Here is a 13,462-nt window from a genome sequence, read left to right as displayed (position 1 = left end):
CCCAACCCACAAATTGTAGCAAATTGAAACTCAGTGCTTCTTCACCTCCTAATTCTTTAGAGGCAATTCAAATATAATTGTTTTCTCGTTCTGCTTTCTTGAGGGGTTTCGTGACGATTAACTATATAAAACACATATACTTTCCACGAAATTAGTATCCATATTTTTTTTATCCATCCATCAAATCATTGCCCATTTTATTTTTTAGTAAGTGTACCCCACACAATTCACTTACAATAAAAGTGGGTCCATTATTCCACTCACACACGATCGATTTGATAGAAAGGAAGGAATAGTGTGTATTTTTCGTTGGGGATTTCTTGAAAAAAAATCGTCGCATATTCCTACGATTCCTTATAAAAGATATTCAATCCGTTCGAATAGAAGTTAAAGAGGGTATTTTTGCTCGTCCTGTCCTTTATATGGATATCAGAGGCCGGGGGCTATTCCGTTGACTCGTACTGATGAGAATTTGACTCCACGAGAAATTGAACAAAAAGCCGCAGAATTGGTCTATTTCTTGCGCGTACCAATTGAAGTATTTTGATTTTAGTCAATTTTTTAAAGCTGGTGTCACTAAATAGATACTCATTTCGCAGACGAATCAGATATAAAATTAATGGGGGAAAGTTCAGTAGATAATTCAAAAAAAAAATAAAAAATGCGCCAAACAAACTCAACATAATCTTATTGCGAACTAAAAAGTCTTCTTTAGTGTGCGTGTGTTGGCCAAGCGCTAAGGCCTTAATGTCTGAGACCAAAGGCCTTGGATTCGAATTCTCTACGACGAGATCTTTAATTTTTTTTATTTCATACTGTTAATTTATATATATATATATATAAAAAGTATTTTTCAAACATTATCTTGTCGTGATAAAAAAAGTCTTCTTTAGATGATATTCAAATATTCAATTATAATGTGCCAAAGTTTGTTGAAATATCACTTGCTTGAAAGTCATCTTCATTTGACTTATTCTTACAAACACATAATATATTCTATTGGAAACCTTACTTATACAGATTTAACGTTTTAATACAAATTTTAAAAAATATAGTATCAAAAAAGATAACTGAAATATATTTAAAAAAATGAAAATACATAAAATCTAAAATAAACACTCTTCTCCGGTTTGCACCAAGTCTTCTCTCTCTCATCTCATTTGCATACACACATAGCAGAAAGAATTTGCACCAACTCCCTCTCTCCTTCCCTCTCTCTCTCTCTCTCTCTCTCACACACACACACACACACACAAAGAGCAGAAACAATGGAAGGAGAAGCTGCTGCAGCCATCCTTCAAGTTCTTGTTCAAAACCTCATCGACCATTCCAAGAAAGAAATCTCACTAATCCGAGGTCTCGACAAAGAAGCAGCAAAGCTTACCGACAGTCTCGACACCATCCAGAAATTCCTCAACGACGCCGAGGCGCGCACCGTCCCCGGCGACGCCGTCAAGAGCTGGCTGAGGCGGCTCGAAGACGCGGCGTTCGACGCCGACAACGTCTTGGATGAGCTCAACTACCATCTCCTCTCCAAACAAAACAAGCCCATCAAACCCATGAAGGCGAAGGTACTATCATGCTTCTCATCATCCTTCAATTCTATTGCACGACCAAGAAATATGGCTGTTAGAATCCAAGAAATCAATGAGAATTTGGACTCCCTTCACAAAGAGGGAGCTGGGCTTGGCCTCAAAGAGAGGCTTTCCGATGAGCCCACTTTGCGTGATGCTGCTGATTTTGAAACTGATTCATTCACTTTTATTCCGATTTTCATTGGAAGAGATGATGTGGTGTCGGAAATAGTTGAGATGGTTACTACGGGAATGAAAGCTGATGAACGTGTGATTTCCATCGTTCCCATCGTGGGAATGGGTGGATTGGGGAAGACGACGTTGACTAGGAAAGTCTTGGATCATCTGAAGACGGAGACTCGTGTGTTTGAATCTCATATTTGGGTGCATGTTTCTCCAAATTTTGATCCAACAACTCTTTTCAAGAAAATTCTGAAAGAGTTGACTTCTGATCAAGCTGAAGTTGAGAGTAAGCAAGAAATTCTTTCAAAGCTTCAAAAAGCTCTAAAAGATAAAACTTATCTTCTTGTCCTTGATGATGTGTGGAATGAAAATCTTTCGAAATGGGAAGATTTTATCAATTCCTTGTTGGGAGTTACTTCTGTCAAAGGAAATGCAATTGTTGTTACCACCAGAAATATGGAAGTGGCTTCAATTGTGAATCCACTTCATACACATGAGTTGAAAGGCTTATCAGAGGAAGATTGTTGGTCGATAATCAAAGCTAAAACCTTCGGAGAAGCAAATGTTCCATCAGAATTTGAGACTATTGGGAGAAAGATTGCAAGAAGATGTCGAGGTCTACCATTAGCTGCCAACGTAGTTGGGGGAGTTCTGCGCAATAAATCTGAGGAAAAGTGGCTCTCAATCGAAGAGAAATGGCTGTCACATGAGGAAGGAGATAACATCACAAAGATATTGAGGCTGAGCTTCGATAACTTGTCTCCATCACCACTTCACTTAAGAAGTGCTTTGCATACTGTTCCATTTTTCCTAAAGGCAGTCAGATCAAGAAGCAGGGGCTGATTGAGCAGTGGATGGCAGAAGGATTTCTTCGACCTGATGGAGACGAAGACATGGAGTCCGTGGGCGACAAATTCATCAACGTTCTTCTACACAACTCTTTACTGCAAGCTTCACTGAGAGATGATTATGGAAATGTGGAAGGTTGTGTGATGCATGATCTCGTGCATGATCTAGCATGCTCTGTTTTAGGTAACGAAGGCGACATGGAACGAGTTCGTTACTTGATCTCCGAAGAATCAAGCTCTGTGCCAAAGGGAGTTGCAAAATATTTACGTACACTAATTTTCAAGGGCAACATTTCTCGCAACATGTTCTCAGACTACGAGTGTCTGCACGTTTTAACTCTCGATAGCTTTGGGCTTAAAGAGTTGCCAAGCCAAATTAGGGAGTTGATACATTTGAGGAATCTTGATATCTCATACACAAGAATTGAATATTTGCCAGATTGGATTGGTGAACTGTGTCACCTGCAAACATTCACAGCAGAGAAGGGATTCTTGAAGAAAATGCCAAGCACGACGAAGTACTTGATTAACTTGAGGCATCTTCACATCTTCAGTGATGTGGATTTGCCTGCTGAGATTGGGAGATTAACTTCTCTTCAGACACTAACTCATTTCAGAGTTGGTGACCAGAATGGCTGCACGATTGAAGAACTCGGGAGTTTGAATAATCTCAAAGGAGAGATACAGATTGATGGCCTTGAAATGGTTCGCGACAAGGAAGATGCAGAGAGAGCGAATCTGTTTAGAAAGGCGAAACTAATTGACTTGTGCTTGAGATGGGATATTTATGCAAGCAGAGAAGAAGGTGTGATAAATGATGAGAATGTGTTGGAAGGCCTCCAGCCTCACTCCAATCTGAAGAAGCTGTCGATTGTCGGATTCAAAGGGAAGAGATTTGCATCATGGACTCTGAAGATGGCAGTGCAAGACGTGCCTCGAGGCTCTTGGATAGAGCTTAGCAAGTTGATGTCAGTAACACTCTCTGATTGCCAAGAATGTGAAGAGATTCCGATGTTTGGGCACTTGCCAAATCTCAAGTCTCTTTGGTTGCAAAGATTAAGCAATGTTAAGTCCATAACTTCTTCATTCTACGGATTGGGGATTGGATTGGTGAAAAATGAGACGCGTATTGCTTTTCCAGCGCTCGAGCACCTCAAAATGTTTGCAATGCCTAAGCTGACAGAGTGGGCAGAAGTGGAAGATGCAGGTTCAAGTGAAGTGAATGTATTTCCTCTCCTTGAGCATTTTCATATCTATGACTGCCAGAAGTTGATGAGTTTTCCGATTCATTTCTCGTCTCGTCTCAAGAACTTGAGAATCACGAGGGCCGGGAGATGCACGCCGTTGGCAAACATATTCCCTACCAAACTAGCATTTCTCAGAAACCTCTGTCTCACAGAGCTGCATGATTTGGAATCTCTCCCAGATTGGTTGTTCTGCAACAATCCCAATCTGTTAGAGGTGGAGATAAGTAAATGCAAAGATTTGAGAGAATTACCAAAGGGTCTGAGCAGCCTTATTTTACTGGCAAAGCTAACCATACGCGAATGTCCAAATCTGATACTGATTGGTGGCGGAGGAGATCAATCAGAAGGATCCCTCCGCCACTTGGAGATTCGCAAATGTGATGCGTTGGCGCATTTTCCCTGTGAGTTAGTTGGATCATCGCTCGAGCAGGTGAAGTTGGTGAGCTTAAAAAGCTTAGAAAATCTCCCCAGTGTGATCGACAGCCTTGCAAAATCACCTCGTCTAACAGAACTGAGAATAGAAGGCGTTCCTCAGTTTAAGGCCAGTTCTGAACACGAGAACTGGCCTTTTCGCAGCTTGCAAGAGCTAGCCATCGATGCTAGCTCTGGCTCTGGCTCGGGCTCGATGGAGACCATCGATGGGATCCTGCAAGGATGCTCCGACTCGCTTCATAATTTAACTCTAATAGGGATGGAGAGCTGGGAATCTCTGCCGGAATCGATGCAGCATCTCTCTACTTGCACTTTTCTGTTCTTGGATAATTTTGGAATGGAAGAGTTGCCTGAATGGTTTGGAAATTTCTCATCTCTTAAGTCGTTGTTTATATATAACTGCAAAAAGTTGAGGCGTCTGCCCTCGTCGATGAGTGCACTCTCGGGTTTACAGAGGTTGATCATCAATGGCTGCCCGGAGCTGCATCTTCAACAGCAAAGTGATGCTGATGACTCTCAATGGCCTAAGATTTCTCATATTCCCAACATCACCATTGATGGCTCCAATTGCAATGCTGGTAACTATCATTTTTTCTTGCTTGTTTATGGAAACCATTGCATATCCTATTCCTGTTGAGTTAACGTAGGAAAATAGTCATTTTCATATTGCAAAGATAAAAATTAGTCATAAAGATAAAAAAGATTAAAGAAATTCTTTGTCCGTCTATTAAAACCATGCATTTGTCATTTTGGGTCGTCTCACAAAGACAAACACTACCACACCATAATCCATTGACTTGTATCCATACTTTTCATAAATTGTGACCCCCTTTTTTCACTCTCAAAATCACAATACATTTTAATCTAAAATTTCTTAAAACCTGTGTCACCCAAACATCCACACCCCGGCATGTTTTTAAGATAATTTTTTGTCTGAAAGTACAATTTTGCCTTAAATATTTCAGACTAAATTCACGACCAAGTCTATTATTGATTATGAATTGTCCCAGTACAATTCAAAACCAAGAATAAGTTTGGTTGGGAATTGGTATTCTTGGTCGTGAATTTCCCTATTTATAGAGAGACTCATAACTAAATTTATTTTGGTTGTGAAGAATATATATATTTTAATATATTTATATTAGTGGCTAGTGTTTATCTTAACTAAGTTAAAATGGCTATATTTCACAATTTTTTAATTATCAATATTTTGTTGTGGAGTTTATAACTGAGTCTGTTTGAAAGAAAATATGAAGTTGTGTTTTCTTTTGTTTGTTTCAATTTAATTGCTATTTCGTTAGGTGCTTGTCCTTTTTAGTACATGAAAATTGAAATTATAAAATACGTACACTTCATCTCAAAATGCTTCATCAAGATTATGTTAGTTAGTTTGGCTCTTTTTTTATTTTGTGAATCATTGATTTTATTTTTTCTCCTTAATTTCATGTTTGTGTTTTACACAGTTAACCCTCAAGAAAGTAAAACGAGAAAACAATTGTGTTTGAGCTGCCTCAAGAATTAGAAGATGAAGAAGGAATAAGTGTGACTGTCCATTTGCTTCAAGTTGATGATTTTCTCAACCTTTCTTCATCAACTTCATATATAATTACTGGTTGATAAGGCACGTTTTGTTGGCTAGGAATTAAATGTGATATAAAATTTATTGTTTGCATTAACAATGTGATAAGAGAGTTATTTAAGTATTTTAATAATAGTTTAATTGTTACATTCCCTAGTTGATTAATATGGATAGGACACTAAAATTGAAATAATTCTCATTATAATCTCTGATTTTTGGCTGTCTCATTCTATTTGCCCTATTTCCTTGTTGGACTGTCTCGTTCGACTTCGCTTATTTTCTTTTTAAGTAATCAATTTTTACTACAATAAATATGGGTCAATATATCTTTACACTATTTTACAATATAACCTTACTCTTATAAATAACCGTGTCGGAAAAAATTAGGCCAAGTGAGACGGGACAGAAGGAGTATATAATAGTATAATACTTTTTAAACTAGTTATATGTTTGACACTAATCAAAACTAAAAACACAATATTATATATTACAATAACCAGCAAAAATCAAATAATATTAGTATAATTTTAAGCGACACAATATTGAGCATCATCCTCAATGTGATTAAATTATATGACCATTTAGGAGGCCAGTTTGTGTTTGGTGCGCATAAATGATAAATAATTAGTTAATTATTTATATATATATATATATATATATATATATATATATTTCATTATTTAATAACCAGAATAATAAAGTGAGAACGTAAAGTAGAAGTTCAGAAAAATAATGTAGATGAAGAAATTAAAATATGATACTAGCTTTCAAGTTAAAACTAGTACATCCTCCCGTGCGATGCACGGTCCGAAAAATATTTTATATTGTGAAAAAAAAATTAGTGTCAATGTGTTATTCTCTATGTCCCCTAATTTAATATTCATTATTTTCAACATGAATTTCAATAAAGTGGTTGAGTGTGTTGTGAATGGACTAAGAATCTCATTTTTTATGAGAGTGTTAAAGTGATTAAAGTAGAGTAAGATGCCCACATTTTATAGGGTTGTATGGAGTACTAAATATAGAAAGGGATACTAATTGAGGAACTTTTAAAATGGAAATATAAATACTAAATAGTGGAACAAAGGGAATATCATTTATCCGTTAAATTGATTGATAATAAAAAATTATTTATGCTAATTTAAATATTATTTTATTTAAAGTAGTGTATAGTAACAATGTTATGAACTCAATGAGTGTCATGTGGTAACAATTAAGTTATAAAGAAAAAATAAAATAACGATGACGATGAGATTTTTTATATGTATAAATCAATTATTGCCATATAATAGTAATCTATTTAATTTCAATATGACATTCTACAATAGTTATCTATTTTATTTCATATGTACGTAACTAATCATAAAATAGCTATTATATTATATATGTTCTCCAACTTTATATCAAAATTTATTATTCCAGTGAAATTTTTGAACAAAAATTATAAATGTAAAGCATATTTAAAGTTTCATTTTTAATATATATGTATATACATATTTAACTTTATATATATATAGAGTAAAATTTTGAAGTAGCCAAAATGAAACATAAAACACAATTTATGGCCACACATTGAAAAAACACAAATTTTGGTCATTTTTATTGATTTGGACGTTTTTACCCTTAATGAGGCGGACCGGGTAGGATCAGGCACGTGGGTCGCGTGCCGGGTCAGGTTAGGCACTTATGGCACTATTAGTGTCATAAGTGCCAAGATTTTACTTTGATTTTATTTTGGATTTCCGATGGTACTTATGGCACTAATAGTGCCATAAGTGCCATCGAAAATCCAAAATAAAACCAAGTAAAATAGTCATCTTGGCACTTATGGCACTAATAGTTCCATAAGTGCCAACGGAAATTCAAAATAAAACCAAGTAAAATTATCATTTGGGCACTTATGGCACTAATAGTGCCATAAGTGCCATACGTGCAGCACAAATACAGAAACAACATCATTTAAACCCTAAGGGGCTGTTTGATTTGCAGTTTAGGATTGATTAGGATTAAAATTATCTTGAGAAATTAGTGTGGATTTATATTATTTCATGGGTGTTTGATATCATGGCTACTTAATCCTATATTATGTTTGATATCCATAGGATTATGTTGGATTATATTATTTAATACCAAAACTATCATCACATAATTTTAAAAATATCATGTGTGTCCACCATTACTTGGGCATTTGCATCGATATGCGTGAAGAAGGGTAGCAGAATTTTAATCCAACTTCTCAGTATTAAATTTATCCGAGGGGGGTGGGCGGATTATTAGTATGGGTTAATCCCACAAAATAGCATGGAGAAGTAGGATTAAGTAGGAGTTGACCATATATATTAACTGCACATGATATCAAACATCACACTAATCTGTATTAATTTAATTTATCCTACCTATAAACCCATATCAAACAGGTCCTAAATGGAACATCTAAACCCTAAATGGATAATCTAAACCCTAAATGGAACATCTAAACCCCAAATGGATAATCTAAACCCTAAATGGAATATCTAAACCCTAGGGGGAAGTGTGCAGTACTTATGGCACTTATGACACTTATGGCACTAATAGTGCCATAAGTGTCATACGTGCAGCACAGATCAGATCAGATCAGATCTGTCGATGGCTGAAATCGAAGGAGGCGAAGATCAGATCTGTCGATGGAGGAGGCGGCGCAACGATCAGATCAGATCCACCGTCGCCGCCTCATCAGATCCACCGCCGCCTTATCAGTTCAGATCTGCCTTCGCCGCCGCCTCATCCTCCGCCACCTGACCGACCTCCTCCACGCCGCCGATTTCAGAGGACCGGATCTCCTCCACCGCCGCCGCTTCATCCTCTATTCCGACGAAGTCTGCCCAAGCCGCGAGAGCTCCGACGAATTCTTCAAGATCAGCGCCGCTGGAGAGAGAAAGAGAGAGGAGAGAGCGGCAGCCGAGAGGAGAAAGAGAGAGAAGGGTAGAATAGTCATGACATACAAAAAATGACCAAAATTTATGTTTTTTCGAATGGTGGACAAAATTTGATGTTGTATGTTGAATAGGGCCATTTGACCCTATTATCTCATATATATATACACGTATATATATCAATCTAATATTAAATTTAATTGAGATAATATAATAGCAAATATGTTTAAATAATTAAAAAAAAAATTTGTAAGCAAACATAACTACAAATTAAATTATATAACAAATTCTATTTTCTAGATATATTAATAACAATTTGTCTCCAAATTTATATTAAAAGTAATAAAAATTCAACTTTTACAAATTATATTACTAAAATTAAAATATTCTAAAATAAATCTCATCCCCACTTTAGTTGCATTAAAAAATAATGAAATGATCAAAATCTATATTCACAACTATAAAAATATTCATTTTCATATTTAAATTAAGGCCTAAAATGAGCCCAACAATTTCACTTTCAGCCCATATGCAAAACTCCATTTATTAATGCTTAATGCTTAAACAATTCAGTCGTCTCTCCCAAGTCACGCTAGATCCCTAAACCCTGCTCCATCTATTTCCTCCCCCTTCAAATCCGGCGACCACTCGCCGCCGCGACTCAGCTGCCATTGTTGCTCTCCATCTTCTCTCTCAAAATCTCTACACCTTTTCTCGAAAATCCGGCTGACTGCACATAATACGTGGCGCCGCTGTACCAACGCCGCCAAGATCTCTATCCGCCAATGACAGCCAATTGGATCGCTGCCTTCGCCGTGCTTCCATTTCTTGGCCGAACAGCAAAGCCGTCCAGCCCCCACCTCCTTATTTATCCATCTTTCTAATTCTTGTTCTCTCTCTACTCGATTCACCAAAATCCCTTTCGAAAAATTCAGATTACTACCCTACACCAAATGCGTTGCTCCCAAACCTAGCCTCGCAGTTCATCTCTGATCCTTCCCTTCTAAATTTTGCTGATTTCAGATTCTTTGTGGATTGATTTCTGCAGAAATTATATCTCTTCCTATTTCAGTTAAGATTTTTTTTTTCAGATTTTTTTGTTGATTGACTCCTGGATAAATTATCATTCTTCCTCTTTCAGTTCAAAAAATTTTGTTGGTTGATTTCTGGAGAAATTATGTCTCTTGGCCAAGAAGATTTGGAAGAAAGATGAAATTGTTCCTTCATCATAGGGAAACACACGTTTATTTAAATATCACCTAAAATATTGGAAGAAAAAACTGTAAAAAAATTAGTGGGAAAATATTACCGTTGAAACTGCTGCTTTATATATAATATAGATGGGTATCATTTACCATTAAACTTTAAAATATTCATAGGATAATTTTACAAATTACTTGTATATAGATATTGATGCATAATATAAAGGGTGTCAATTTTCACAGAGGCCCAGGCGTTAGCAACTCTAAGCCCGGCCCACTAGAAATATTTGTTGACCCAAACCCGACCCAAAACGGGCCGAGATGTTGATTATTTTTTTTTATTAATTTTTTGTTTTTTGAGGATTTTTTTATTATTAATTAATAACCTATTTACATGCAACAAATTTCAATTAGTTCCTAATTTTGTGTTTGCTTAGCAAAGTCTCTAATCAACGGCTAACAACACAAAATAAGGATCTGACTCATTGACTAGGAGGATACAAGCATTTGAATAAAACAAATTAAGATCCATTAGACTAGCCAAGTTAGTTTATTCAACAATTAATTTAGTATTTTATAAATAAGGGTAAATAACGGGTTAAACCCCAAACTTGTTTCGCACTATCAATCATATTTTAAACGATCGAAAATATTTTTTAAGTATAAACTATCAATTTTGTATCAGTTATGTCCCTAGCCGGATTGCCACAGGTACGTAACATTTTTCTTAAAAGAACTTGCATCGCACATATGACATCATTTCCAAAATCGATCTATTCGCCTGAGATGATATGTTCATCTGCTACGTCAGACCTAATTTGTAAGGCACAAACGGTGTCGTTTTTGTAAATACTATGTGACAGTCAGGCGAATACAATTGATACAAGATTAATAGTTCGATAATTCAGGATACAACTGATACTGCAAAAATAATTCGAAGCAACAAAATAATAACCATAAGGGCCTATCCCAGATGAAACCTAACACGTGATTTTTTGATATTGAAAGGTATATCTCATATCATGACTTCACTATCTGTTGTTCTTGTTTGGAGGTATACACATCAATTATACAATTTGTTATCAGTCATCATCAGCCACCAACAAATCTTACATACATTGCTACTAAGATCAAAAACAACCCCAATTGCAAGAAGATTTCATCTATCCATTTCTCAACTAAATGACACAAACACAATAAGTATGACATATATATTACATGTAGTGATTTTAGTATAAAACCTAGCTACTCCCAAACCACACAAAGCCCATCACAAAAATATCATGAGCAATTTCATCATCTCTCTCTTATAATAACGCTCCAATTAATCCCACATTAACGAAAAACTTTTCTTGATCATCATCATCAATTCATGGAGAAGAGAATACTTCGTCACCTTCGAAATGGGCTTCTCTTGCAGCATCCCTTCATTCTTCTCTTCATCTTGGCATTGAGTTTCATCGCGATGGACCCTTTCGGGCTGAGCCCGGTCGCAGGCCGGGACTTCCGGCCCGTGAGAAACGACATCGCTCCTTATAGGAGAGTGATGGAGAGCTGGCCTTGGGACGACCGGAGCCGCTTGGGGCAGGGCACTCTGCTCTTCAAGAACGAGACGTTCGGGCCCGAGTCCCTCGAGTTCGATGCCTCGGGCCGGGGCCCGTATGCGGGCCTGGCCGACGGGCGCGTCGTGCGGTGGATGGGCGAGGACGTGGGATGGGAGACGTTCGCCCTCGTGTCACCTAAGTGGTAAGGCCATATAGTTTATATTTTCTATATTTTGAGTTTGAGATTTTGAAAAGATAATAATATTAAAAAAAAAAAAAAAAAAAAAAAAAGTGGCGGGGGCTTAAGCCCCCTTCAGCTCTTATTAAGTTCGCCAGTTAGGCCGACATGCAACATCATAGACGTGTCGGCCTAACCCGGCCCGGCCCGGTTTCTTCAAATCTTAAAAGATGGTGAAACCTAACCGGGTTCGTCGGGCCATGTTCGACACCTCTAACGTTGCACATGCTTTTTTTTTTAGGTCGGAGAATGTATGCGCGAAAGGAGTGAACTCGACGACGAAGAAGCAGTGGAAGGTGGAGGCCGAGTGCGGCCGGCCTCTCGGGCTGCGATTCGACGTGAAAAGCGGAAACTTGTATATTGCCGATGCTTATTTTGGGCTAATGGTGGTGGGAGCCGAAGGTGGGCTAGCAACTCCACTAGCTACACATGTTGATGGGCAACCCATTCTATTTGCAAATGATCTTGATATTCATGAAAATGGATCCATTTTCTTCACGGATTCGAGCACAAGATATAATAGAGTGTGAGTTCTTGAAAATATATATCATCCCACACTCATGCATACACAAAAGTTTTTTTTTTTTTTTGTGATTTTGAAGAAGTTTAATTAATTTATGGATCAATAATGTAGGAATCATTTTTTCATACTTTTGGAAGGGGAATCGACAGGGCGGCTCTTGAGATACGATCCTCATACGAAAACCACACACGTAGTTTATAAAGGAATGGCGTTTCCAAATGGAGTGCAGTTGTCGAAGGACCAATCTTTCCTTCTCTACACAGAAACTACGAATTGCAGGTAATGCTTCGTGCTAATTCGAAATCTCTATCTAATGAAATCTCTATCTAATGATTGGAGGGAAAGCGCCATATCTTAATAATTGTTCATTTTTTAATTGATTACTTAAGTTTCTCTTTAATTCTAGTTTATTATTATTTTTGGTTACATTTAATAGTTTCATTTTATAAAGGATTTTTCTTAGTTGTTTGTTTTTCATTTTTAGTTGATAATTTTTTTAGATGAAAGGTAACTCATTCTATTAAATATGTGTGAACAATATCAAGAAGCCAAGCCGGATTTTAGTTAATAGTTGATCACTAATATATTGATCATGATGGCAACTTTTACTATAGGATCATGAAATACTTCTTGGAGGGTTCAAAATCCGGCACGGTGGAGGTGTTGGCGGACCTTCCCGGATTCCCGGACAACGTGCGGATGAACGAGAGAGGCGATTTTTGGGTGGCGATTGACTGTTGTAGGACGGCGGTGCAGGAGATTCTGATCCACAATCCGTGGATGCGGACCCTCTATTTCCGGCTGCCGATTCCAATGAAATACCTAGCGGAATCGGCCGGAACGAAGATGTACACGATGGTTGCAAGATTGAATGGTGAGGGAGAGATCTTGGACGTTCTTGATGATAGGAAAGGGGAAGTGATGAAGCTAGTGAGTGAGGTGAGGGAGAGAGAGGGGAAATTGTGGATTGGGACTGTGGCTCATAACCACATTGCTACTATACCTTACCCTTTGTAGAATTAATGCTTTTGTTTGGAGACAAATGTTTGATCATTTTGTGTTGTTTCATATATTAATACTAGATTTTTTGCCTAGTTATATAGCTAAATGGCTGCATGATTTTAAAGCATGTATCATATATTCATATTATAATAGTCATGGGCCTTGCATCTTTCTTCTC

At 37.2% G+C, this 13,462-nt stretch overlaps 3 protein-coding genes across 3 annotated transcripts; all 3 read left to right on the top strand.

The window, feature by feature from the left end:
* Positions 1-1,120: 1,120 nt before the first annotated feature.
* Positions 1,121-5,969, top strand: LOC130999879 (disease resistance protein RGA2-like). Its single transcript, XM_057925566.1, has 2 exons — positions 1,121-4,862; positions 5,748-5,969. The coding sequence occupies exons 1-2, from the start codon at positions 2,612-2,614 to the stop codon at positions 5,804-5,806; spliced, it is 2,310 nt and encodes a 769-aa protein (XP_057781549.1). The 5' UTR covers positions 1,121-2,611; the 3' UTR covers positions 5,807-5,969.
* Positions 1,269-2,600, top strand: LOC130997052 (putative disease resistance protein RGA3). Its single transcript, XM_057922331.1, has one exon. It carries the CDS (start codon positions 1,269-1,271, stop codon positions 2,598-2,600), a length of 1,332 nt encoding a protein of 443 aa, XP_057778314.1.
* A 5,195-nt stretch (positions 5,970-11,164) lies between the features above and the next one.
* LOC130999878 (protein STRICTOSIDINE SYNTHASE-LIKE 13) lies at positions 11,165-13,455 on the top strand. Its single transcript, XM_057925565.1, has 4 exons — positions 11,165-11,723; positions 12,001-12,285; positions 12,394-12,561; positions 12,897-13,455. The coding sequence occupies exons 1-4, from the start codon at positions 11,350-11,352 to the stop codon at positions 13,297-13,299; spliced, it is 1,230 nt and encodes a 409-aa protein (XP_057781548.1). The 5' UTR covers positions 11,165-11,349; the 3' UTR covers positions 13,300-13,455.
* Positions 13,456-13,462: the final 7 nt, after the last annotated feature.

This window comes from Salvia miltiorrhiza, chromosome 8, assembly GCF_028751815.1.
Source record: "Salvia miltiorrhiza cultivar Shanhuang (shh) chromosome 8, IMPLAD_Smil_shh, whole genome shotgun sequence".
NCBI lineage: Eukaryota > Viridiplantae > Streptophyta > Magnoliopsida > Lamiales > Lamiaceae > Salvia > Salvia miltiorrhiza.
This window is presented reverse-complemented; position numbering and strand designations above follow the sequence as displayed.

Excerpts from the sequence above, each read along its gene's own strand:
- LOC130997052 (XM_057922331.1), top strand. The coding sequence starts at position 1,269 with ATGGAAGGAGAAGCTGCTGCAGCCATCCTTCAAGTTCTTGTTCAAAAC.
- LOC130999879 (XM_057925566.1), top strand. The coding sequence starts at position 2,612 with ATGGCAGAAGGATTTCTTCGACCTGATGGAGACGAAGACATGGAGTCC. Across the intron at positions 4,863-5,747 it reads TGGCTCCAATTGCAATGCTG|TTAACCCTCAAGAAAGTAAA; the intron begins GTAACTATCATT and ends TGTTTTACACAG.
- LOC130999878 (XM_057925565.1), top strand. The coding sequence starts at position 11,350 with ATGGAGAAGAGAATACTTCGTCACCTTCGAAATGGGCTTCTCTTGCAG. Across the intron at positions 11,724-12,000 it reads GCCCTCGTGTCACCTAAGTG|GTCGGAGAATGTATGCGCGA; the intron begins GTAAGGCCATAT and ends TTTTTTTTTTAG. Across the intron at positions 12,286-12,393 it reads AGCACAAGATATAATAGAGT|GAATCATTTTTTCATACTTT; the intron begins GTGAGTTCTTGA and ends TCAATAATGTAG.